General features: G+C 37.8%; 1 protein-coding gene across 2 annotated transcripts in view; it reads right to left on the bottom strand.

Annotated features, from left to right (window-relative positions):
• Positions 1-24,708, bottom strand: part of MARCH6 (membrane associated ring-CH-type finger 6) — a 46,744-nt gene extending 22,036 nt beyond the window's left edge. The window contains exons 1-10 of one of the 2 annotated variants that reach the window (XM_027644094.1): positions 24,608-24,708; positions 19,766-19,862; positions 18,855-18,928; positions 11,283-11,426; positions 9,812-9,884; positions 7,659-7,827; positions 6,116-6,308; positions 5,782-5,843; positions 3,811-3,843; positions 2,720-2,771 (exon numbers count right to left, since the gene is read on the bottom strand). In XM_027644094.1, the coding sequence (XP_027499895.1) occupies positions 2,720-2,771; positions 3,811-3,843; positions 5,782-5,843; positions 6,116-6,308; positions 7,659-7,827; positions 9,812-9,884; positions 11,283-11,426; positions 18,855-18,928; positions 19,766-19,862; positions 24,608-24,626 (916 nt within the window). In that variant the 5' untranslated portion in view covers positions 24,627-24,708. Of the gene's footprint in view, positions 1-2,719; positions 2,772-3,810; positions 3,844-5,781; positions 5,844-6,115; positions 6,309-7,658; positions 7,828-9,811; positions 9,885-11,282; positions 11,427-18,854; positions 18,929-19,765; positions 19,866-24,607 lie in introns of both variants that reach the window. The other variant, XM_027644093.1, reaches the window with a different exon arrangement.
• Positions 24,709-26,143: the final 1,435 nt, after the last annotated feature.

Here is a 26,143-nt window from a genome sequence, read left to right as displayed (position 1 = left end):
TTTATGTTTCCATGGTCAGATGGGACTTGCTTTAGCAAGGCTTCAGTTCTAATGCTTTAATTCTTAAGAATACTGTGAAAAATGCAAGCCCTGCAAAGGGAAGACGAAACGGAGAAAGATGACACTCCAGTGAAGGGATGAGCAGCAACTTTTAATTTGAATTAATGTACTGAGAACTGTCATAATTCCTGAGAACTCTCTTGACAATTCTGAGGTTTCAGGGGGAATGCATTAAAAACCAGAACTCTTTCCCCATTTTCAGACACTCATGTGTTTGAAACAAAATCAAGTAGTTGTTTTAGCTCACTTTGTGGTCTTCTAACCAAGCTATGAATGACTACAGAATTCAACGTCTATTTTTTTTCAGGAGTAGAGGGAAGCAACATAAAGGAAAGGGGCTGCAGTAATGGCAAGCTTGTACTTTCACCTTTTATTTTCACTCTGAGAACTACTGTAGACTAAATGTTCCCTTAAATGAAAAGTCTGATGATTTTCTCTCTGATCTTCATTTCCATATGACCAATATGTTAAAAAAAAACCAAACAAAAAAGCAAAAAGGAACAACAACAAAAAAAATCTACTAGGAGAAGACTTAGCAGGACACATATTACCCTAATCAATGATCAGAACATTTTGAAGAAATAAGCAGCTACTGGGAAGAGTAAAATAATAAAATAAAATAAGATAAAAAAGATAAATAAGGTAAAATGATAAAGGGAAGAGTTGAGCTCTCCCCAGCCAGTAAGAACAAGTGAAAGAAAAGTGAGATGAAAAAGATCACACTCACAACTCCTATACCAGACTAATAACTCAAAAGTTGTATTTTTGACAGTGTTTTATGAGAATACAGTGCACAGTTTATGTTTTTTAAATAACTTGATTTAAAAGTGAATTTCTCACAGATCCCTTTACAGAAAAAAGCATAAAGCAGTACAAACTCCTCTGTGAGTACTAAGATGAGCTAGAGAAAATATTAATTAAGTTGATATGAATTAATTTGTCCAAGGAGAATTTCTGGACCAGTAATTAAGGTTCCAAATGCTTTCCTTCTACCTTCTAGAAAGTACCCCCTGTGACATTTGAACTCACCAGTACTGTAATTACAAATAACCAGAGATTTGGCAGTTGTAAATTAAGCAGTATTACTTAATGGGAAAGATACTAAAAATAGACTTGAGAGGCACATATTAAATTCCCAGACCTCCAGTCATTCCCTTCTCTTCTCTATTTGTTAGTTTCCCATTTGGCAAAGCACACTTAGAGCTACTGAAAACACATCTATATGACACTTATTATTGAATTTTAATCTGTGATTTAGAAGTTTCATGGTTATTATCTACTTACTAAAAATGCCTACATTTTATAGCAGCTAAAAAACCTCAATTAACTTCTGATAACTACAGATCAAAATAGAATAATTCTCAGAAAGAAATAACTCAAGTATTTTCCAACTCTTATTAGAACAGTTATAGTGTCTTGTGAATTAAACATACAAGACACTAATTTTTATTTTCTCTTGATCTGGTGATTCGTTTCACTATCTAGATGCTCAAATCACCAGTTCAGTGTGGTGAGCTTTACTTTGCCAGCAAAAATTTCTTATCTAGAGTATGACTTCAGTTCTTCAACCTCAAACCCTTCTCCCAAGAAAGACTACTGAAAATACCCAAAGCAACATAAATTCCTTTCTAAACTGATCATTCAGAGCAAGTAAAATTTTGTGGCATTTTTATCTGGTATCTCTTCAAGTGTATAAAATGCTCCATCTTGTCACTAAAATGATGCTGCTTCTGCACACAGTTGTGTCAAATCAACAACACTAATGAGCTTGAGTACCATAATCCAAAAGCAGAGAAATTCCAGAAATTCTCAAGAGGAGCTTATATCAATAAGGCAGGTATTTTACCCTTTTAGGGTTCAAATGACTGAGAAGTATATACCTACAGTTTGGGCATTTTTAACTTTTTTTTTTAAACCTGTGAGAAGTTTATGTCTAAGAAATTTTCCTAGCACTAACTATACATGGAATTGGAACACAAAAATATTCCTATCTTGTACTAGAAATAGAAGGAGTCTTGCAAAGATTTAAAGTTACAGCTCAGCTTCAGCATCTACAGGAAGGAGCAAGGAAAATGGAGTAAAATGTGCCACTGATTAGAATTTATTATTTTCTAAAATGTAAGTCAGTCTAAGTTGTATGAACTAAGGAAAGCTGTCCTGTAGCAATTTCAGACACAAAATGGAAGCATATTTGACAACTCTGCAGTCAGCTACATTCTTGTGCACCTCCCTCCCTCCCAATACTGAGTTCCAAAAATGGATTCTTGATGTAAAAAGTGATGTAACTATATCTAGTGAAAACTATAAGGAGAAAAAAAATATCCTAGCCATTCCTCAAAGTATTGCATTTGCTCATAAATTAAATTCCATAAGATTTCTCCTTTAATTTAACAGTATTACAAACAAATATTATTTTCTGTGCTTTGGTTGACATAGTTAAGTTTTGAGTAGATTTCTTATTTTAAACCTATTCACTTAAAGAAATTTAAAATTAAAAAGCTAGAAAACAATAAATATTTATTATTCATATTCCCAGTTCATTTGTGGTTCCATTTTTAGATGTCACATCTTCATTTATTCTGAGAGAACAGCCTTAAAATAAACCTGCATTACACTTCACAAAGGATCTTTTTAAAACCTAAGAGCAAATGATACTTACCAAACACGAGTATGAACAATGTATTTAAAGACACCACCCAAAAGACATGTTCCTGCAAGGAGTATTGGAGAAAGAGGAAGGAAGATGATAAGGAAACAGTACATAAGTATCAGTCATTTAAATAAGCAACTTAACTTTTATATCTAAACTTATTTCAGCTGCCTGTTATTATCAGAACTTATATATCTCCTGTTAGAGCCAAGAAATTTGCTCTAATAGAAAGACTAAAACATGCAGGACAGATTATGAAAGCACCTGTTTACATTCATGGACATTTGCCTCGATACGCCCACATTTGCTTCAAAACTCTTACTTTGTAAAAATAAGCTTTTATTTTAAAATCATTACAGTTCCACCTTTAAAAAGAATTACATGAAATGCGTGTGGATATTTGTTTCATAAATAAGAAAAGGTTCATCTGAACTTTTAACAATTAGTCTTTATCACAACAAATGCATTGACAAAACTGGCAGCTCTGACTCTAGAAATGACAGCACGTCTCTATTGTTTTAATATTACTTTTAGCTAAGATGTGACCTAAGCCATAAGTACACTGGAGTTTTACTTCTTTTGATATTAATGTTATGGTCAATCACTGAGAACATAATTGTAAACCTAAGCCATTAAAGTTATGAGACTTCCATGAAAAAACAAAGTCAAGAAACATAACTGAAGATCTTATATTTTAAAATCTAGTCTACACTATAAATTCACTCGTGGTGTTCTGGTAGTACTAGGTCAAATAAAAGACATCTAAATGAGAACACTATTTTAACTGTAACATAAAGAGCAAAATGTAAGGTTAGAACAGGTAAGTATTTTCAAAGTATGCTTTTTTTAAAAGAGTTCGGCTTTTATTTACAATGGAGTACATGATCCAAAGTTATCTATGTCTTTTAAAAATTACATTCACAACTCTATTCTGTGAAACTCCTAAAAACCCCATTTGCTCCATCATGACATCATATGAAACCCTCTTTAAAGAAATATATGACATGAAAATAGGGACCTCAAATACAATGATGTACTTTAAAAAAAAGATACTAAAAAAGCCTTCTATAGAAATTCTTGAAATGCAGGATCTCACTTACTAAAAAAACCAGAGATCCATCAAGTCCAAGCATCTGTGAAGATAAGAAAGTTTATTTTACTCACTCATCAGAAACATTAAGCAACCTGCATCTAAAATAAGCCTCTTTCATACCAACCTTTAATGTCCAATAGAGTCCAAAGCTTTTTTTATTGCTCAACTAACAGAACCAGGACATAAATTCTTAAAGATAGAAACTAAGTTCTCATTCAACACAGTAAACTCAGTTGATCAAAGGCAGTGATATACGTGTGGAACATCTTAACATGCATGTATTTAAATACTTCAAAGCAAACACAGAATCAAATAATTTACAGGGTACTTCTCTCCAAGACTTTGAAAACTCTGACAAAGATTTTGTATTTTCAAAATATTTTAGTGATTGAACTGCTATTTAAATTCATGTTTAATCGACTCAATATTAAAACACAGAAGCAAATTTTTTGTTGCTTCCTTGTTTCAAAGTATCAGTTCGTGTTGCACTGAGAAAAGTAAGTTAATATTTTACTTTTTATGTATAAAAGCAACCAGTAATGGGAACATTTGCTACACTATATATTTTAAGTTTAGAACAGAGTTGTTCTACAGCTTGGGAAGACAGGAAACAAATCCTTCATCACTCTGTACAGCTGCTTTGGGAAGCATCCACAGAACAGCCAAAAGTAAAGTATCTTATTAAAAAAAAAAAAAAGAAATCTTCTTTCCCCCCCACTTCAAGGGTATCTTACTATTTCAACCAAGACACTCCTACTCCACAATTACTGCTGTAAAGTTCCAGGTTCAAGGCTCTTTTTTTTGTATGAGGATTTTGCACTAAGTTCCAAGATATGAGTGCTGCACATATTTTACAAGTAAACCAAGATGCAAATATTTTTGAAAAATTCAGAAAACCTACATGCTACTTTCATAAGATGAAATAAGAGAAAAAAACCTACCCCAATTTTGATATTAAATGCCAAACACACATCTACTGCCTATGTCAGCACATAATACTGGAAACAGTTATGAGAATATGTGGAAACTGATTTCTATATTCCTGAAGAGGCAACAGAATACTTTCAATTAGGAGTACATCAACACTTCCCAGCACATAAATTGGGTTCAGAAATGTAACACTTTCATCTTGAAATAAACCATAGAATGATTCAGGTACCTGAATTTATATATGTCCTTTATAATGAAATATCTCTTAAAACACATTAAGAAGCTTTCAGTAGATACAAAACAAAGATCAAGACCCGTCACTTGTGATGAAAACTGTATTTATCCTACTCTGCAGTTGAGGCAACAACTATACCACAGTCTAGGAATACAGTGAGTAGTTTTATGTCTTCTGCCTCAGGCACTGGTGACACTGGTAAGTATCATGAAGCAGATTTTGCTTTGAAGTCAGATGTTGGTTACTTCTAGACCAGTCACACAAACCTAGTTCTTGAGTCTACTCTGTGACTACAGTGCACATGCATCTCATGCTCTAACTACGGAATTTGTGATCCATAAACAAAACAGAAGTCATGTTACATTAAAATGCTCCATCATTTTTAAAGAAATACATTTGTTTTTTGCATATTAACCAAAATTTCCATTTCGCTCCTTTAGTCTATTGTTTCCACAAATACAAAAATGAAGTATTAAACAATACATAATGTAACACCTGTGCATTCCTAATCTGGCCCAGCATCCTCAAAACAAGCTGCAATTAATTTCTAAACCTGACTAAGTTGAAGACTTCAGAAAAGTCTGTGCTAAAACATGTTTTAAGCTGCTACTACATTTGAAATTGAAGCAATGCCTTTTCTGATAGTTAACAAGTAACATTTTGTTTATAGTATAATAACTTTTCTAGGTAACTAAAGGCTCTTACTGAGGGCATGATATCCAAATCTGTCTCAAATGCATTTTAACACAGCATTACAAATAATTTCAAGTATGAGTCTGAATTATTAAATTCAAGAAAATTATTCTTACTCACTCGCTCCCAAGTAAGCTCTTCTGCTGCTCGATCCCATTCCAAAGCATTCCAGTTCATGTCATCTGAGGAGACAATGGCCGTTTTTACAGCTGTTAGACTCACTCAAAACAACATGTAACCACACCATGATATGTTTTAAATGAACAAAAAGACTTGAGTGCATAATATTCATCTTATAACTGCTGCTAGCTTTTCAGCAAGAAAATGCTTCAGCACTCAAAATTTGCAAGAGTGGGAATTTACACAGCTTCCTTGAATTCTGATAGTTCTATATTCAAGGGTCTAATTATATTTAATAAGAACTAGAACATTACTGTTTTGAGTCACCTGTTACCTTGTGCTCCATTGTTTGCATCTGCTGCATCTTCTACTACAGCATCTTCTTCATCTTCATTATCCTCCTCCTCTTCATCTACTTGTTCTTCTTGAATTTCAGGGTTCTCTCCTACAACTACATTCTCAGCAGCTGGGTTAGCAGGTTGGTCAAGCACAGCATTTTCAACACCTCCATTTACAACAGCCTGAGCCTGCAGAAACAGGATTTAGTATTCCGTTAACTCATCATCTTCTCTCCATACTTTTATCCTTGTGTATATGAAACTGAATAGTATTAAAAAATTTCAATAATATAGGTCTTAGATAAGCATTACATTTGGGACCACTAAACCTTTAAAAACAGGAAAAGAAACATTCAAATTTCTTCATAAAGTAGGTAAGGGAGGAAAGGACCTCTAGAGACTGTGTAGTCAACACAACTGAAAGCAGGGTCAGCTACAGCAGGCTGGGCAGTGCTGTTTCCTCTTGGCTTTTGAGTAACTTCAGAGGTGGAAACTTTATAACCTCTTTGACCAACTTTTTCCTGCAGTTGATCACAGTTAAAAACCTACATTTTTTTTGTCTGAATGGAATTTCCTGTATTTCAATTTGAGCCTACTGCCTAATGTCCTGTCACTCAATACTATCAAAACAACTCTGTCTTCTTTACACCCTCCCATCAGGCATTTATACTAATAGACAAGTTAGGTCCCTGAGCCTTCTCATCTCCAGGCTGAAAAATTCCAACTCTCTCAGGCCCTCATCATGTGTCAGATGCTGTAGTCCTTTCATAATTTTTGTTGGGTCTTCACTGCACTCACTCCAGTATGTCCATGGCTCTCCTGTACCAGGGGAGCCTAGAACTGGATACAACACACCACATATGGTCTCACCAGTGCTCAATAGAGGGGAACTCTCTTCATCTTATGAAAACTATCATTATATTTGGAAGATGATAATTCGAAGCCAAGCGAACCACTCACCAAAATGAGAATTTCTACCTCTGTCTTTAAAAACCCTGACATTTATTAAAAGAAAACAAAATTTAGAATTATTTCCTTCCTATGCACGTGTTGCTTATATCATCTCTTCTCCCATCAAGAGGCTTCTGTAAGAACTAAAGAGGTGCATGTGTGTGTTGGGGCTGAGGGAGGGCAGAGAAGCTCCAACTTCAGTGGTTTCAACAAAACTTCCAACTGGTTTGACAAGAGTGAGTTGTTAACTCACAAACTACTGAAATACTTAAGAAAAAGAAAAAATAAAAGCAAGCTGATTCTTCATTCACTATGCCTGAGAATTCAGCTTTATATGCACAAAATTATCTTAAAAAAAAGGGTGAAGATAGAGACATAAGACCCTAAACAATGTTATACAAAACAAACAACTTCAAAAACATAACAGTGGTGTCACTATGTTTATACAGAAACACATGTTCAACTTCTGCTAACAAACAAATAAAGACACCATCCAGTAAAACAACATCACTGGGTTCTGGTAATTTATTAAATCACAAAATTACATTTTCTAAATTTATAATGAATTACTGAGCAGTTAAGTTTTACCTCATTTTGTTGACCAACACCATTGAGTGGCTGTTGTTGATTTTGTTCCAACCACTGTGGTGCTCCTCCATGGACAATCTGTTCACGTAACCAAACAAGGCTGATAAATGCACATAGAGTGCATGTCACCACAAAACAGCCCTGCAAACAGTCAGCCAGTAAGTTCTCCCTGTTAAAGAAAAGAATAAAGCATCAATGACAAAAATATTTTGCTAGTAAAACTAAACTCAGTCATTGTTAACCATCACAAACAGATCCTACTAGTCCAAATTAACAAATAAACTGGCATTTGTGCAAAAAGCTGAATTTATTTATGTGTCTAGGTGAAGAAAGTATCTAGACAATTTTAATTTAATCTTAAAAAAATCTGTTCAAAGAAGGCTTATTTTAGGAAGGCTGTATGTACCTGTGTACAAATGGTTTAAAGTGCCAGGATACACACTAATTTGGAAAAGGTTTTATTTCCCTCTGGTTTGGTTTGTGAAATTAATACTGTAGTAAATATTCTTCCAAAACAGGATCTGACCAAATATGAAGAAAATTTTAAAGAGTAGCTCAGGAAAAACAATCTTTAAAAATAGCAAAGCTACTAAATAGTGACAATAGTCGCTAGGTAAATGGTTTGATACAGTAAAAGGATTTTTTAAATAGCTAGGTGCATTATATCCAGTCCACTGAAGCATTTTATCTGCTGAGTTACCCTAATCAGAAAAATGGAACTGCAGGGTTTCCCTTCAACTTTTCTACATTTCAGGCTGTATTCTACCCTAGATATTATCTCTGTCCTTTAAAAACCTGAATCTATCAGGTCATACATAACTGTAGAGCAGCAGCAAAACAAAGTTCAGCCAGCCAACTGAAACTAGGGTTTCATGCAATGAGAGGCACTTAAACTATCTTAAGCAATCCTCATCCCTAATCTCAGGTACCTCCTCCCACTTGTTTCCACCCTTGAACTACTTGACTACAGAGAATTTACTCAGAAAACTACAGTATACTCTTTAATAATAAGTAAGAAACATGCCACACCAGTACTCCACCATGCCCAAAGAAGCACCACTCTGGTTCTCCTTGCAGCCACATACTTGTGCCTGCACAGCACAGTGAATACCATGGGGACATGGAACTCACAATGAAAAGAGGCTACTGTAATTGTCTCTGTCAAAGAAATAAATGTCAAAGCACAGTTTCACAGGCCATTAAAATCTGACAAATACTTGAGTCCTTTATTTTCTCCCTAGCCTGTAACAGACAAAAGAAGAGGTGCTCAAGTTCATTTGTTTCAGATTCTTCTCAGAAAAATAAACCCAGAATCTACACTACAGACATAACAGGAAAAATACTCTTATTAGACCAAAGCACACATCTCTCTCCCCTAGTAAAAATTAAATGTAACGTGACCTGAGATCTCAAATCAAATAGCTCAACTGAGATGACTTAGCTGAACCACACAGAACACTCAATCAAAATTTGCTTGATGTGCAACTGACTCTACCTAAACTGAGTTTCGGTTCTTCATGTTCAAGATAACGAAAAAATAAGAACCAGCCTGAAATTCTATTGTTTGGTGTTTACTGATTATTTAAGTAAAATTGATTTTAAAAGGACAAAGACAATATGTAACAGCAGATGGTGACTGAAGAACTAAAAATCCAAGTATCAGTAGAAGAAAATCTGATAAAAAATAATAATCCCTATCGTGTAAGAGACAGAATGGATAAAATTAAATTCAAAGTATAAAAATGCAACAAAGAAAACAGAATGTGACATTAGCAACACATTTATTACTATTCTACTATGTGGCATCTGATTAAAACTGTAGGACATAAATTTTTTTAATTATGTGCAATTTTGCAGTATAAGTTTTCTTTACATCAAATACAAATCTCCATTACCCAGGGCCCACTTTGTAAAGTGGGCTTTCAAGCTCTAAAAATCCTGAATAATGGAACTTCAGAGTGAAATGATTTCTACTGTAATGCTGTTGGCCATACATTTCATTATGCAAAGGGTAACTAACGGGCAGTTGCTCGGGTAAGATGGCTGAAGGTAACAGGCATAACTGGAAGAAAGGGACACCAAGTTCCAAAGCAACCATTTTCAGGGCAATCTGACTAAACCAGTTCTTTGTATCAAACTGTTCAGGTACTTACGTTGACAGAATATCTAATGGCAGTGTCAGTAGTGAGCTCACAGAGCCAGTAAACAAGCACTTGTAGATACGACCTGCGTGAATAAACAGAAGCTTGGTATAAATTTGATTTCAGTTATAGCCTCTTTTAGACCACAGGTACCCTTGTTTCACCTCATGTCCAACTAAATTTATGGTAAAGCAGAAAATCTCAACTTTCAGAGAATGAACAGAACCCAAGACCAGATTCAACCAGTGGAACAAAGCTGTATTTATTTTAGCTGCATATTCTTGAAAAGTGTATATTCAAAGTGTAAGAATTGCTATACTAGGTTAGACCCAAGATTTATCTAGACCTGTCTCCAGCATGGTCACACTAAGGGAAGTCTAAGGAAGAATATTGAAATAGCTTAAATATACTTGCAGCGATACTTCCTCAGTACATTCTCATATGATTCATGCAAAGCAGCTCAGTTCCTGTGCCATAATATCTCACTGCTAATTAATCTGTGATGGACTTCCCCCCCCCCCCCTTAATTTGTTCAATCATATTTTGAACCTGTATAACCTTCTGCTATTATATCATCACCATTTCATTATCTGTTTTAAATAACTGTTTTATGGATTAATACTTGATGCTAGTTCATGTTAGCTTTCTACCACGATTCTTTGGTCACATAAACTTAAGAAGCAGGCTATCAGTGTATACAGTCTGCTTCAGAAAATTAGGTGATGTCAGTATTGTGCTATTCTCAAACTAAGCCTGTGCCAGCTACAAATGAAAGCATAGAAAATACTGAGAAGCTGTCTGGGGAGATGCATCTACTCCCTGTTCTTTTGTTCAATGGGTATATTATGGTTTGTAAAGATGCACTTTCAACCATTTCCTTGACTGAACACTATATCCCTTTTACCTTTCTCCATCTTCTCTATATTTTTAGCTTGTTGAAACATCAATAGTTCTCTTTCCATCCATATTCGGAAAGTGAATTTCAAAATGGATACTACAGTAATTTAAATGTGCACTCTCCTTTCTGTTAAATTCCTTTACTACTTAATGACTTCGTTTACATTTTTTAAGAGTTTTACTAAGTAATTTGGCTAAGGAATTTTACTTTTCATAGAAAAAGATAAATACTGCACTTTCATTTATAGATGATTAGAAAGAACAGGACAATTCTTCTATCCTAATATTAATAATTGGTATCAAATAAAAACTTCCATGTAGCTTTTAAAGATACTTGAAAAGAGGCATTTTATTGAAATAAGAAATTTAAAAGCCCTTTCATGCATTTTTTCCTGTGTCTTAACACCTTCCTGCATTGCATTACTGGCTTAAGAGTCCAATAGGTAGAACTGAGGGAAAATAAGTGAAATAATTACTTCGATTTTTTTTTTTAAATAAACCAATAATGGTCTCACAAAACTTTGTTGCAGAAAGTGGTCTATTTCCCTGTGTACAAGAGTATTATGTACAAAAAATTAATACTTACATGCAGTAAGAGGTACTACTCCCAACCATGCAAAGGCCACAAGTGTATAATGAAACCAGTATCGTATTGCTGTGCCAATACTTGTAACCAGTCCGGCAAAGATGTCTTGGATTGGAAGCCGTGAAGGCATATCTGGGGAATAAACTGTGTAGAAAAGGCACTTATGAAACCGTCTGTCCTTTAAGGGAAGCATTTATGTAAAGGTGTTGCCAACTACAAAATATTTGTATCTGACAAAAGCTTACCAGAGGAATAAGCATATTTTACAGATTCTCAAGAGATGACTCCAAACGAAAAACAAAAAAAATTTCACAATGTTACAATTTACTGGAACGGGGAAATTAATAAACTCCATGCTAGTTTTTGACTTAAGAAAAGTTTTCTTAATAGCTCTAAACTCCAACTACCTCAAAATAAGCTTATGAAAAAGCAGATTCTAAATGCAGTAGCCCTCCCACCCAACACTACTTCAAAGATACCTCTGTCTATTATTTATAAACCTAGTTCATGGAAAGAGCACAAGGAACAAGAGCAATTTGCAATTTTGCAAGCTGTCCATTTGTTTGTGTTAGATAATTTAGATTCCATTTGCTATCCAACAGCACACACACACAAAAAACCCCGAAAAATAAAAGCAGAACACAGAGAGGAAAATTGAAGGGAGCTGATTAAGTATCTACATAGATTGAAATTTACACATAATGACTTTTACTTTCAACAGGTATCTATTTCATACCATGCAAGATTTCTTCTCAGAACATTACTATTACAGAGTAAAATAAAAATCTCTCACCCTGTATAGATATTTTCATAATAGTAAATTGTCTTGACTTTTTAAATTCAACACATATATTGCATAAGCCCATCCCTACTCAAAAGCCAAGAAAAACAGTGATGAGGTTTCTTCTTTTGCAAACAGTTAGAAAACACCTGACAATTTAATTACATTTTCTTAGTTTCTACACACATATGTATACCAAGAACTGGTAATGCACACTATCAGTAACAGATCTGAATTAAAAAAAGATAAACTACAGTTGGGAGTTGCACAAAGACATTGCTGCCTGGATGTCTGTTATGTTGGAAACATCTGCACTTGAGGACTTTAACATAATGGACTATTTTTTAAAATCTCATAAACTTCTAACTACATATGGAAACTCAATTTTTCTAAGAACAAATAGAAAAAAGGTTTTCCTTCTCTCTCATGGGTAATCCTTTAAGAGTCTAAGAAATACTGCTTTCTGCTGTCTACCTGCATCCCCTTTTCCTACATTCCTAATCATCCTTTTACTAGTCTCAGTGAAGAAGCCTCTACAGGAGAAAGAAATTCTTCTTTTCTCTCCAGGGCTACCCCTAAGTTTCTGTACTGTAAAGAGAACTAAGAACAGGGAAAAGCAGCATCAACTGGCAGAAGTACTCAAAGAATGGGCAGAGACTGGTACATTTCAACAAGATGTGGATTGTATTTGACACAAAGTAACAATAAAAGAGTAACCCTTAGACAAATAATAACTGGTTTTAAATTTCAAAGCTCCTTATTCACCAGGTAGCTGGCAAGGAACTGGGATTCATGAAAGAAAGGACTAATAATATAACACTAGGGAAGTGTACCTGTGACAACTTAGCAGGAAATTGAAAGCAGGACACAAACACATTTTGACACTGCCTACCAATTTAAAATTTTCTTGTTACTGAAACAGATTTAGTGCACAATTTGGTACCATAGAAAATGCCAACTGAAGTCTTACTAATGATCTCTCAGTTCACATTGAACAAACATTCTGGAAAATATCTGCCAGGGGAGACAAGAAACCTTTGTTAAGGGTGCAAAAGAATATTTACTCACAGTGTATCTGTTACATATTTATGGTACCAATCAAGACAACTCACCAGATACTTTGAAATCTTTTTGATTTTCAAAAACCCTATTTCGATCAACCCTTTGGAACTGCAACAAGCACTACATGGAAAACATTAACTCGAGCTTGAAATTAAAAAAAAAAGCCTCTTTCAGGAATTACTGATCACTCACACAGGGAACTGTAAAAAAGGATGGTCATCCTAACTCAATGAAGTTAAAGTGGCTATAAATGTTAGCAGTTCTACATACTCACTTTTCTAATGTCTCTAGGATTACAACTGAGCATTCAAATAAAAGCACAATGTAGCTACTACTCAGAAAACAAGCTATATCACCCACATTTTAACAATTTGATGATTTTTTATGATTTCAGGAGGTGAGAGTAGGGATGGGGAAGAACGTTGTTTTTCCTGTGCATCACACCTCAAAATATATAAAGCTTCTACCACTAGAAGCTTTAGACCATGATGATAAGATAAAGCCCTTCTACGTCCTACAACATTCCTGTGGGTGAAATGCAAGAATTCCTAGCATGACAGGAACCCTGGTGTGCAAGCACACTGCAGCACTGAAGCCTGCTGTCAGTGATTTTCATTGCTAATCCCTCCACTTGTGTCTGTCATCTACTGCCATTTTCTCTCCACATTCCTTTTATCCACTCCACACTACCACTTTGAGGACTGAGACTTTGACCCACACCATACAAACCCTTCACTCTCTTTCAACTTGTCCTCCTCATCCTTCCTCCATCCCTTAATTCCTATCCCACTAATCTTTCCTAACTCAGTTTGGGAAACCAATTTCCTGCATTATTTACCAGAGTTTCTCCAAATAAAAATCTTTCTACTAGAGACCAATTAAAACAATAGAGGTTTTTTTATTACAGCATGAAATTCAAACAGACTTTGGCTGAGCTTTTCATAGGTCTAGTTCGACTTTTTGGAACTGTACAGGCCACAGAAAAACTACTAGAAAGCTTTTTGGATAGTCAGGTAGCACCTATGCAGCTGTTATTGAAGTTGTGAATACTAAATCTGGGTATCTGGCTACTTTCAGGAGGGAGTGTTTTGTTCCACCCTTCCTTCCCCTCCTGTAAACCTAACTTTTCCAGGAACACAAATATTGATTTTACTTCTCCAAAGCAGACAGCATGACAAAAATCTGCTATTGCACTGACACAAACGAGGTAGGAAAAACACATGGCTACCTTTAGAAACTGCCATTTAGCCTACTTCACAGAATCTCCACACTTACAGTCCTCTTACTCATAGATTTTCTATTTACTATTACACTTGCAAGCAATTTATATGCCTCCACAGTCATTCTTGTGCACTGACCATGAAATAACACCATATAACTCATAAGTAAGAATCATTTATTTATTAGCTCACAGGTTAAAGCATGGGTTTGGTAAAACAGGGCTTGTGAGTTATTCTTTAAGTTGGACTGGATGATCTTCAAGAGACCCTTCCAACCCAAACTATTCTATGTTTCTGTGTTTTACACCCTTGAGACACATGCAGACTTTGCTCTGGATTGCTAAGGTAAAAGGAGAAAAACTCCACCCCTTCTCATGCAAGCCACAGGTCTAACAAACACATGAATTGATTCATATAAATCTCCACTGTGTGTATACTCTGCACCCTGGAACTGGCAGAAGACACACTGAATTCTGTGCCAGAATACAGTATTTTGTTTCAAAGTTTGTTTTTCCAAATTACTTTCCAGAAAAGCTAAAGCTATGGACTACTGTGTTAAAGTCTGCCAAAATGAACAGGTAAAAAAATCAGCCCATTATATCCTCCAATAAAATCCGAATTACATGATATTGGATAAACCCAACAAAATAGGTCACTCAGCATAATTACAAAGCTTCTTAAAGATTAAGAAAAAAATTGAAGATCAGAAAGTTTCGAAGTGTTCCTACGAAAACATGCAATTATTAAGTGATGTTTTTTGCACAAGTTGCTTACAAATACGAATATATAATTGAATATTGAATTATGTCAGAGTGATGCTCCTTTCTCTTTACCTTAAAATTTACAAACCATGAACTCTTTCCCATTAAGATAGCTATGATAGTCTCATCTGGAAGGTTTTAAGATGATCAGAAAATATCAAGGCTTGGATTAATTGAAAATTAATGAGTTAATTGAAAAAAAACCAACCTTAAGTATTGAATGTGGAGAATCTGAAAGTGCTATAGGCTAGCTTAGGAGCTCAATCAATCCAAATGATTCACAGGAAACCATTTGTGCTCCTGATCCAACAAATTTTCATATTAACAGCTACAGGTGAACAAAGGTAGCAAACAACAAGAAAGGAAGAACAGTAACAAACCAGGACTGGAACAATAAAAATAGTGAGGTCCTAGTGCATTCAAGCCTTCAATTAGTAACTTTGCATGCACAAATCAAAAGCTTATGTCAGATTATAATAATTCATAAATGGAAGAACACCCATAGGACTTCCTTAATTTTTACAATCTTTGTATTAACTAAGTTTGTGACATTGTATCAATCACTTACCAGCAATGTAGCTGCACAGGAAGCAGAGAGATGAACCCATCCCAATCTCTAGCCAAAGATCAAGTTAGTCTGCTTCCATATTTGTGTTTTTGACAATATTTATGTTAAGGTTACCTTCTACAGAAAGGAGGAGTTTTGGAAACTGTGTTTTCTTGAGAAATACAGCCGCACCTTCTTTCATGGGTCAGTGCTTATGAATGTTTAGTGTGACATCAATAAAAGCACATCCTTGCACATGACAAAGGAGAGCACATGTGGGGAGGGAAAGAATACATAGCAGTTGCCCTTTAAAAACTCAGAAAGAAAACTTAAGATTTAAAAATGAACAAGCACCTTGACATAATTAAAAACGTCCAAAGCTATTTTTTATTTTTAATAGTTGTGTTAATTCATAAGATGAAGAACTGCAGAAAAGGAATTAAATTTAAAACATCGGCATTTAAACATGCTTTAACTTAGCTTTAAAGCATTCATTTGAAAATCAAGTCATTTGCCTACATGACTAAACACATTTAGAGAATGATGTTATTATCCAAAAGAAAAATCCATTCCTTTGTAGTCCTGCCAAGATGCAAGTTGAACCTTCTCCTCTTTCCTTCCTTCCAAACAGTAACTAAACTAGCAGTTCAGGTACTAAAGAAATCACAAGATGTTACACAACTTAAAGAATAAATGCACCAGAAATAGTTTATGAATACTTCATACACAAAAAGTTACACTTAGCAAGGGATCATTTTCGACAGAATGACAACAACAGCCTTAACAAGCAAACTAAGCTCAATAAGAGAGGAGTTGCTGGTATTCCTGCACTATTATTCTCAACTTAGTGCCTGTCTGTTGAAGCACAGATATTAACTACATACATGTGTTTGTCTGACCACATCCCATGGTGAATTAACTTATCTGAAAGTGTGTTACACCTGGCATGGTTATAGGCCAGATCCAACTTTGCTCACCATGACTGGCATATACATCAATCCCCTTTCTGCCTTATCATTCTCTCCAGCACCTGTGACTCATTCCCTCCCAGCTCCCACAGGCAGATCCAGCTTCCAGACTGGAAAGCCATATTATGTCTCAAAGAAAGGGGTAAGACAAACTAAGGAAACTGTAACTGCACAAGCATTGGGTGCAAGGAAACAATGAAACAAGACACTCTGGGTAGAGAGGGCAGGAGGAATCTGTGCAGGGGCCTGACATGTTGCTACCACTGCGGGCAGCCTGGTATGAAAAAAGCACACTGCAATATGGAAAGCCAAGAAGAACACATTATCAGCTCAGGCTGCTCAGTCAGGGGAGTGGCAAGTGTGTGACAGGAGGATAAGGAGACCTTTCCTAGAGGCTGAATGTGGAGAAAGCACTCTATTGCACGAGGAAGAAAGAGGTTCACTTACTATCAACGTCAAAGCTCCCATGACAAATGGTAACTTGTTAAGCCACAGTAACTCAACTATGTTTTCTCACATCTGTAACCTACAATTACATTACAGGCTGTGCTGCTAACAGCTGTGTCAGTCAAGGATTAGCTTCTGCAGGAACACCTCTGTTGATAAGGGCAGTGACTAAGCTTCCTCTTATCAACAGCAACACGCGTATAAAGTGTATTTCATTAGAACGACTCATCTACTTTTTCCTATATCCCAAGGAAAACACTATACACCTTCGTGGTTTGTTTTGGTTTTTCTATACAAAACTAGAAAGTCTTCTTTCTTCTTAACAACTAATAAATCACTGAAATGCCATTTTCTGGTCTTGCACACTAAATTCTGTAGAGAACCTGGTAGCAGAATGCAATTTTGAAAGTGGCTAATAACTGGGGATCACTCTTAATTTGCAAAGCTTCCAGAAAGAACCAGTGTAATACCTTTATAAAAATGTTTAACAAATAAAACCTGCAACCAGATGATCTGTCTTACACTCCTTATAGAGGTCTCTGTAGTATTTAAAAATAATAACCTGATGCATTTCAACACAAAATATGCTATTATCCTCATAAGACAGACTTAACATTGCACATTTCACTGTTGGTCTAATGTGCTTAATTAATTGTTAGCAGAAATGCAAAATACTGAGTTTCAACATACAGAAGGATGGTAGACCACGGGATTTTTGGAAAAGAAGATACATGAACTAAACCACCTTAGCCTCAGTTTTCTCTACCAAAGTACAAAACTAGTAGGGGAAAAAAACAAAAGACAAACCCCACAAAAAAACGTGAGAGGGAAGCAGGAGATGGGATGAGTGACCAGCTACCCTGAAAAGGAGCTTTGATTTTTATTGTAGTACACACCTGAAACAGTCAAACCATCATCTTTCCCAACTCAAGACAGCTTCTACAGTGAGGATACTCATCAGTTTAAAAAAAAAAAAAATTTACTTATCTTCAACATGAAGAACTGAGTTCAGCAGTTGTAAGGAATAAATCACCACAAGTAAATGTAAAGAGAAAAATGTAGCATAAACCCCACTATCTGCTCAACAGGCAGTAAGTTGGTAATACTAAATAAAAAGCCTAGCCTGCCACCAAGCCAAATGACCTCACCTATTTCTACCACAATCAGTTAAAATGTAATTAAGAAGCATCTGAGAACTATGTAAAGATACAGTAATTCTTCATCATAAGTTGCCTAACCTATTTAGTTGTATCTAACATAAAAGGCAATGTAATACTGGGTAGTTACTGTATCTTGACTGAAAGGGAAGGGGAATAATCATACTTTGCATTATCTGTCAGTGTCATTTGACCTGACACTGACAGAAGTCAAGTGGTAGTTTCAGGTAGATCATTCAAAGGTAGCAGAAAACTGGTGTTCAAATTCAAATTTTGCTGTGGTTTCACTTTACTATTCAGGCTTGCAAACACTCAAATTTATCAGTGAAGCTGAAAACCTGCCATACTGTGTAATGCTGGCAACAAAAGAATGGGACTGAGGCTGTCAGAAAAGGTACAGAATAATACTTCTTTTATGTCTCACGCAAGATTATGAAAGAACCAAATTATCCATTATTTAAACGTTTCACACAGTATGCAATAATATGCATAAGAACTGCAATTCAAACAAGAATACAGAAGTTAAAACACAAGTTTGGATCTATCATGCTGAATGAAAAAGTAATCACTTCATACACACTAAAAGAAAAAGAAATTCTGAAGAAATAGGAGCAGTAAAACATACTTACTTGGTGTGAAAGCAAATCTGTGCTTACATAATTCACAGTACTCTTTTCTGCTGTGTTTAAGCCACTGAACTAAGCTGCAATAAAAAGTGATCATATTAACACATGTTATATATCTCTCTGCCCTATCCCTCCACTAAGGAAAACACCAATTCTCTGTTTTCAAACATAAGTCAGGATATTGGTACTGTCAAGCAGGACTTAAATTAGCACGTTCATTAAATCCATTTAGGCCATCAAGGAAGTTTGAAAACGTAAAAAAAGGTAAGCTGACATACAGAAGTTACATCATTGATAAAGTAAATTCTTTAAGTACATTACTGATCAAAGCAGATATTCTGGCATGGACACCCACTAGTGACACGAATTCTTATTAATACTTCAAGATATGACATATAGATGCACACAGCTAAGATTTAGAACTGTTGTATTTGTGGAAGAATGGCTACTAAAATACCATCAAAAGGAAATGTGTGCTATAGAGTAGAACTACAGTTTTCATTTCAGCACTTCCTGATAAAACACACACCTCAAACCCCTAAAAAGTACTAGGGTATTTTTATTTCTTGCTATGAGTTTAAATGTTCTTTCTATTCACAGCTATACGTGGGCAGAAAATGCCCCAACATACTAATTTTTCTGCTTAGTTTTCATAAAGCTGACATAGGATCAGAACTGTAGTCCCAAACACAAGCAATTACCAGCACTTTCTTTCTGTACATAATTAATAAATTTTTGTGAATTGTAATGAATCATTACGTAAAAAACATCAAAACCCCTAACACATTTCCATTGAAAATTGGATTTTTCTTACTAGTTAACCTGAAGACTCTGCAAGCAGTGTTTTTAGAAACATGTTATTGTATTTTAATTAGAAAAAAAAAAGTTAAGAAAGCTACAGGCACAGAACTCACCATTCCTGATGAATAAATTTAATACTGCCAGTACACACACATGGATGATAGAGGGGTTTCTCAGGAGTTCCTTCAGACCGACAGACTCTGCATATATCTGCTGACAAGGACAAAAACTTATTACACTACCGCTTAAAGAACTCAAATGTACAAGACAAATTATACAATTACATTCTAGAAACTTTGCCATGTAGCAAAACGAAGCCAGAATAAACTGGAAGAGGATGAAAGACAGATTTCATCAGATGCAAGACAAAGACCAAGAGATGAACAGAAAAAACAACAAGAATGTTACTCGCTTGATCACGTTATAAAAACTCAAGATACGTCTTACAATATTTTCAAGATTTCCAGAGAACAGACACAGTTAAACTACAGGAGGAGGTGTTTTTTTGCCTAAAAAGTTATTGCTAAAACAACATACAAACTGTTAAGGATAATCTTCCTGAAAGTGGAGACTTAGAAACGAAAAAATTCAATCTGAATTTTGAGCAAGTTAACCACACACTTAGCAGAAGAGATTTAATAATGTCCAACAATGACTTATACAAGTCATTTGCTACTATTGAACCTAACGTGGATGTTTCTTTGGTGCTCTTGATTAAAAGGAAAAAAACCCATCATAATAGACATAGGTATTTTGTGAGTTTGCTACCCAAGCTGAATAAAGCCAACCATTTAGCAGTCTACTGTCTAGTCACAAGAGAAAAGACATTTTCTATTTCATAATTACTGTAACATTTCAATAGGTCCTGCACGTTCTTTATTCCCTATTTTTTATGTTTTCTTACAACTAAAGGTTGCAAGATGTTTTGTGGACAAAGAAGTGAGCATAAATCCCTCCCTCTAAAGAACAGATGTCTATTTTAATACCATTCAGTCAGCCACATGATTAAATAGAAATAAAAATCAAGTATTTTATCTGCTTATCGATAGATTCATGGTATCTTCCCTTTACTCCTCCTTTTATTTCTATTCAGGAAATGAACATAAAATGCCCATTTTTATAGAATATGTGAGCTTAGGATTTTCTCTTTTGTTAATTATTTCTGTATCAACCACCATCCCACAAACCTGCAAGAGTATAACACATACATACCAGAGATCATTGTCAGAAAAATACCAACTGAAAGTACTGATGTAGGAATACTGCAAATATGCAATTTCAAGTCTGAGTCACCTATCTTTGTTCTTGGTCGAAATCTTCAAAAGTTAATGCTTTTCTACATAAAGTTCCAAAAGATACCAAAAATTAAATTATTTTTTCTAATAAAGAGGTCACAATATGACCATAAACATAGTTGACGCAGTATTAGAACAGTTTCTACACATAAAGCATAAGAATTCAAGTGATTCAAAAGGAAAAAAACCCAAACAATTTCCTATCTATAAAAGCAATATTTGATTGAAGTCATTCATGCAGCACAAAAACCTACAACTAACAGAAAGAGGTATTCAATATCAGTGATGCCACAAAGACACATAAAGAGCACTTCTGTCACAGCCGTACTGAGCAACGACTTTATCACTGCAAACATCAAGAGTCCCTGGTTTCTCTGCTGATAAGAACGACCAGAACTACTACTTCAGCTAACAAATGATCCTTTTACCACAGACAGCATTTCCAGATGGCTGCACAGGACAGGTCTCTTCAGCTGACAGGCAAGCTCTACCCACTCGCTGTGGCATGCCCACCTCCTCCTGCATTCTTTCCAACAGAGCTGTTCCATCACAGCAAGTTGACAATTTTGTACACTAGACCAGCGCTACGACCAGCACAGGAGACAGAATGTGAAACCAATGCTTTAAGGATACTCTCTGGCATGAAAACAAGTTAAAAGCACACTGTTCCCTGAAAGATGCCCATTGCTCTCTGAATCTGCTCATTAATGGCCTGTTGACTCTCACAGCCAACTGTCCACTTATTCTGAAAACTGTTGGGAACATAATTTGCATTAATGAAAGCAAATTAATTCTGTATTTGAGAAAGGATTGCCTTTGTCCGTTTACTAAAACAAGTAATGAATAAAATAAGTTAAACCTAAATTTTATTTTTTCAAAGGCTATGAGAATTTTGAGATATTTCTACTTGTTTTATAAATTCAAATTAACATATTATGAGTCTATTGGTCTGGGCTGTTAAGCAGCCCATAGCTTCAAATCAATAAACCCCACTGAGGGTCAACATGTAAAGCTATGCACCTTCTGACCTCTGCTGTGTTCAGAGGGAATTCCACCGTGCAATAGTCACTACTTTTCTATGTGTACACACACTTCGCATCCTGTTCTTCATGCACGTGTCTTGGAAAAAATGACCTTGAATAAAACAGTTCCTTCCTGTTCCCCCTGAGAATGAGCCTATGCCTATCACCTCTCTGAATTTCAACACTGCAATACTGAAAAGTGAAGATTATTTTATGTAGCAACAAACTGATTTAACCAGAAAGAACCAGAATTACCTCTCATCAGCAAAACACGGTATCTGGTGCTTTCCAGTGCTACAGCGAAGCAACTCTTAGATTCATCCCGAGGTGAAGCAGCTCCCACTTAGGTCTGACATTATGACCCTAAACTGCCTCTCTTCTTTGAGCTCTCACCATCCAGTTCAGCTTGCTAACTCCACAAGACAATTCAGTCAAGCACGAAACCCATCAGTACCACAATGACCACAATATCGTTATCAGACTATCAACAGCTAGGAAAGTCCATCTGACACTGTGTAGCAGAAGCTGAGGCACACATTATTAGAGCATGGATTTTTCTCTTCCTTAAGGCACTAACAGAGTCTTTGCTGCTGCTGGTGGTGTTTAAAGCTTTCTAACCTTGGGAAGCCTCTTTGGCGTTCTGGCAACCGGCATGAAGGTCTAATAGAGGGAACTGAGGTTTGAAACTGTAGAAGAAGTTGTAACATTCTAGTGGTATTTATGGAAAGTGAGTATATAGACGAGTTACTTTCACACTACTACACAGAGCTTTTCAAGGTAACATTGGCAAGACCACAATACAATATCTAAGCCTGCATATATATGTGTGTTTATACATAAAAAACCCTCAGAAAAGTCCAAATTCTAAGAGTAGAGTTTAACACAAAGGTTTAGTTAAAGAAGACAATGCCTTAAGATGTAACTAACAACCCGCTTTTCTTTCTCTTCCTGGTCTTGCTGTTCACCTACTTAAGTCAGGTATGATCAAAGTCTACCACCGGTAACAGCCTCTAACAAATTATCAACTATGCTGTTTGAATTAAGTCCACTGAGACAGATTTACCAACTGCTGGAGTGGTGGAAAATCGGCTGGTCATTTCTCAGTATCCACTTCCCAGACTGTGGAAATCCAAGTTTTCTGGCCAAGTGATCAGTTCACTTTGTTAATTTCACCAGTGGGACTACTGCTCTACAGAGTTGCAACAAGCAGTTTTAAATGTTAGATTTTAAAGCCACTAATATTTTGATAAACCATCAGTGTTCATGAGTATTAAAGATGTCTACAGCACATTCCAAGGGACATTACTACAAAGGTGCTGTCTTATTCCATCCAGTATTTCATGTTTTTCTACCTTTTTTTTTCTTTTTAATCCTCTCAAGCTGGAAAATCAAGTGACACCAGACAAAAAGCTACATTCAAAATGATGCCAAAGCAACAAAAGCCAAGACACAAAACGTTTTCCTTGGAACTGCCTTGCTACTGCAATATGTGTTTGTCCCTATTGCTTAAGATGACAAACAAAGCTCTAATACTGCAATAAACACAACAACACACATCCTTTATTTATTTTTGTTTGTGCTACAATATGAGGTCCTGCTTTATGGAAGTTCTCCAGTATCATCCTGAACTAAGTAGTCCCTCACTGTACTCCCTCTCACTCTCTGGAGACATTCAAAACGCACCTGGAGGCGTTCCTGTGTAACCTGCTCTAGGTGACCCTGCCTTGGCAGGGGAGTTGGAGTAGATTATTTCCAGAGGTCCCTTCCAACCCTAACGATTTCTGTGATTATCCGAGCAGAGCAAAAGTGCTGACAAAACATATCCACATTTGATCTCAAGTAAAGCCCTTAAAAATGGAAAAATCCTTAAAAATAGAAACTACACATTCAAAAAACCCCCACAACCAGACCCCACCCCCCAAAAAACATGACCGTGATCTCTCTGACAGCTTCTTTTTTAAAAAGAACTTACTATGATACTATCAGTCAACCGTAAAAGAGACAGAGAAACACGCCAGCACCTGCATAGTTCAATTTTTTCGAACAGATTTTCCAGCACACACAACAAAGTTAACCTCGCACAAGGAGCAGCAGCTGCTATCGCTATGCGGCCGAGAGCGTACATTTAAGCTCCGCTGGGTTACAGGCAGGGTGGGACAGGCTCGGCGGCCCGGACGGGGCTCGGGGCACTGCTCGTCCCCCCCTCAGCGTGCGCACCCCGCCTGCCGCCGCTTTACGCCCCCGAGCCCCCCACTTTCCCCGAGCAAAACCGCAGCCTCCGGCGGGCCCCGGTGCCCAGGTGCCCCGGTGCGGCCCATCCCAGCCCCGCTCCCGGTGTTCCCACAGCACCGCCTCCCCTTCCCCCCTCCCCCCGCGATCCCCGGTGTTATGTAAGGGGCGCCGCGCGCGCCGCCTCACGCACTGGCTGCCCTGGCCCGGCCCAGCCCGGCCCGAACCCCGCGGGCCCGGGCACCTGCAGCTACGGGACGGGAAAACCCCCCCAGGCGCTGACAGCCCCTCGCTCGCCCGCCCAGCGGAGCCAGCGACGCCCTCCCTGCCCCGGCCCTGCGCCCTTGGAGGGAGGCTGCCCCGGCAGAGCCCCCGCCCGGGGGGTCGCGGCACCGGGCGACCGCGATACCTTCCTCGGCGGTCTCCATCTTGCCGGGCTGACGCAGCGCCGGGCGGGCGGGTGGTGTGAGCGCGGGGGGCGGGGCCGCGCGGAGCGGACGGACCGGCGGCGCCGGTGGGGACAGAGCGCCGCGCCCGCCCGCCGCGCGCACCCCCTGCCGGCCGCGGGGACAACGGGAGGCCCGGGAGCGGGGCCGGGCCGGGCCGGGACACACTGGCCCTCGGGCAGCCCCGTCGTCGCGGGACTGCCCCACTCTGAATCACAGAGTCAGTTAGGTTGGAAAAGACCTCTGAGATCATCGAGTCCGACCGATGACCGAACACCACCTTGTCAACGAGACCGTGTCTCCGAGTGCCACGTCTAGTCTTTCCTTAAACAGCTCCAGGGTCGGTGACTCCACCACCTCCCTAGGCAGCCCATTCCAACGCCTACTCACTGTTAACTGTGAAGACATTCTTCCTAATGTCCAGCCTGAACCTCCCCTGGCACAGCTTAAGACTGTGTGCTCTCATCCTGTTTCTTGTTGCCTGGGAGAAGAGGCCGCCCCCCACCTGGCTACAGCCTCCTTTCAGGGAGTTTAGAGAGTGATAAGGTCCCCCTCGAGCCTCCTCTTCTCCAAGCTAAACAACCCCAGCTCTCTCAGCTGCTCCTCATCAGAATTGTACTCCAGACCCTTCACCAGCTTCGTTGCCCTTTTCCAGACCTGCTCCAGCACCTCAACCTCAATTCTTGAATTGAAGGCCCCAGAACTGGACCCAGCATTCGAGGTGCAGCCCCATCAGTGCCTAGTATAGGAGAAGTATCACTGCCCTGGTTTTGCTGGTCACACTCTTTCTGATATAAGCCAGGGTGCCATTGGCCTTCTTGCCCACCTGACCACACTGCTGCCTCATGTTCAGTCTCTGTTGATCAGCATCCCCAGGTCATTTTCTGCTGGGCAACTTTCCAGTCACTGTGCCCCCAGCCTGTAGCACTGCATGGGGTTATTGTGATCAAAGTAAAGGACCTGGCATTTGGTCTTGAACCTCTGTCAGCTCCTGGCCCTGCCGCTGTGGGCAGAAGTGAGCAGGTGGTGGAATCAGGGTGGTGGGACAGAGTGGCCGGCAGCTGGGTCCATGCTAAGGGCAGCAGCCATAGGGGGGAAGAGCATGGAAGTCAGACAAAATGTAGCCAGAATTGGTTCTGGATTCTACTCCAAGGTCAAAGAGAAATGGTACCTTCCTAGATGAAGTCAACCAGGCTTTTGGGGCAGTCAGTGTTCCAGGGATCAGGAATGTGTAAGCAGCCCTAGAAACAGCCCTCCTTATCCTCCTCCTCCTCAGGGGCAAGTGGTTACCTGTGTTCTTCTTCAAATCCCATCTCGCCTTTCACAGCCAGAACTTTCCCAGAGAACTAATAAACAGTTCAGTAAAGCACAAAATCTCTCTTAGCTTAATCATTGATGTTTTCAGGTCTTGCTGGCCTAAACAGCTGAGGCAGCATGCATTAAAACTTTGTACTCTTCCATGTGCACAGAAAGTTGTAGGTCAGTCTCTGGTGAGCTGG

Source organism: Corapipo altera, unplaced genomic scaffold, assembly GCF_003945725.1.
Source record: "Corapipo altera isolate COAL_440 unplaced genomic scaffold, ASM394572v1 24b, whole genome shotgun sequence".
Classification (NCBI taxonomy): Eukaryota; Metazoa; Chordata; class Aves; order Passeriformes; family Pipridae; genus Corapipo; species Corapipo altera.
The sequence above is the reverse complement of the archived record's forward strand: the minus strand, read 5'-3'. Positions and strand labels throughout refer to the sequence as shown.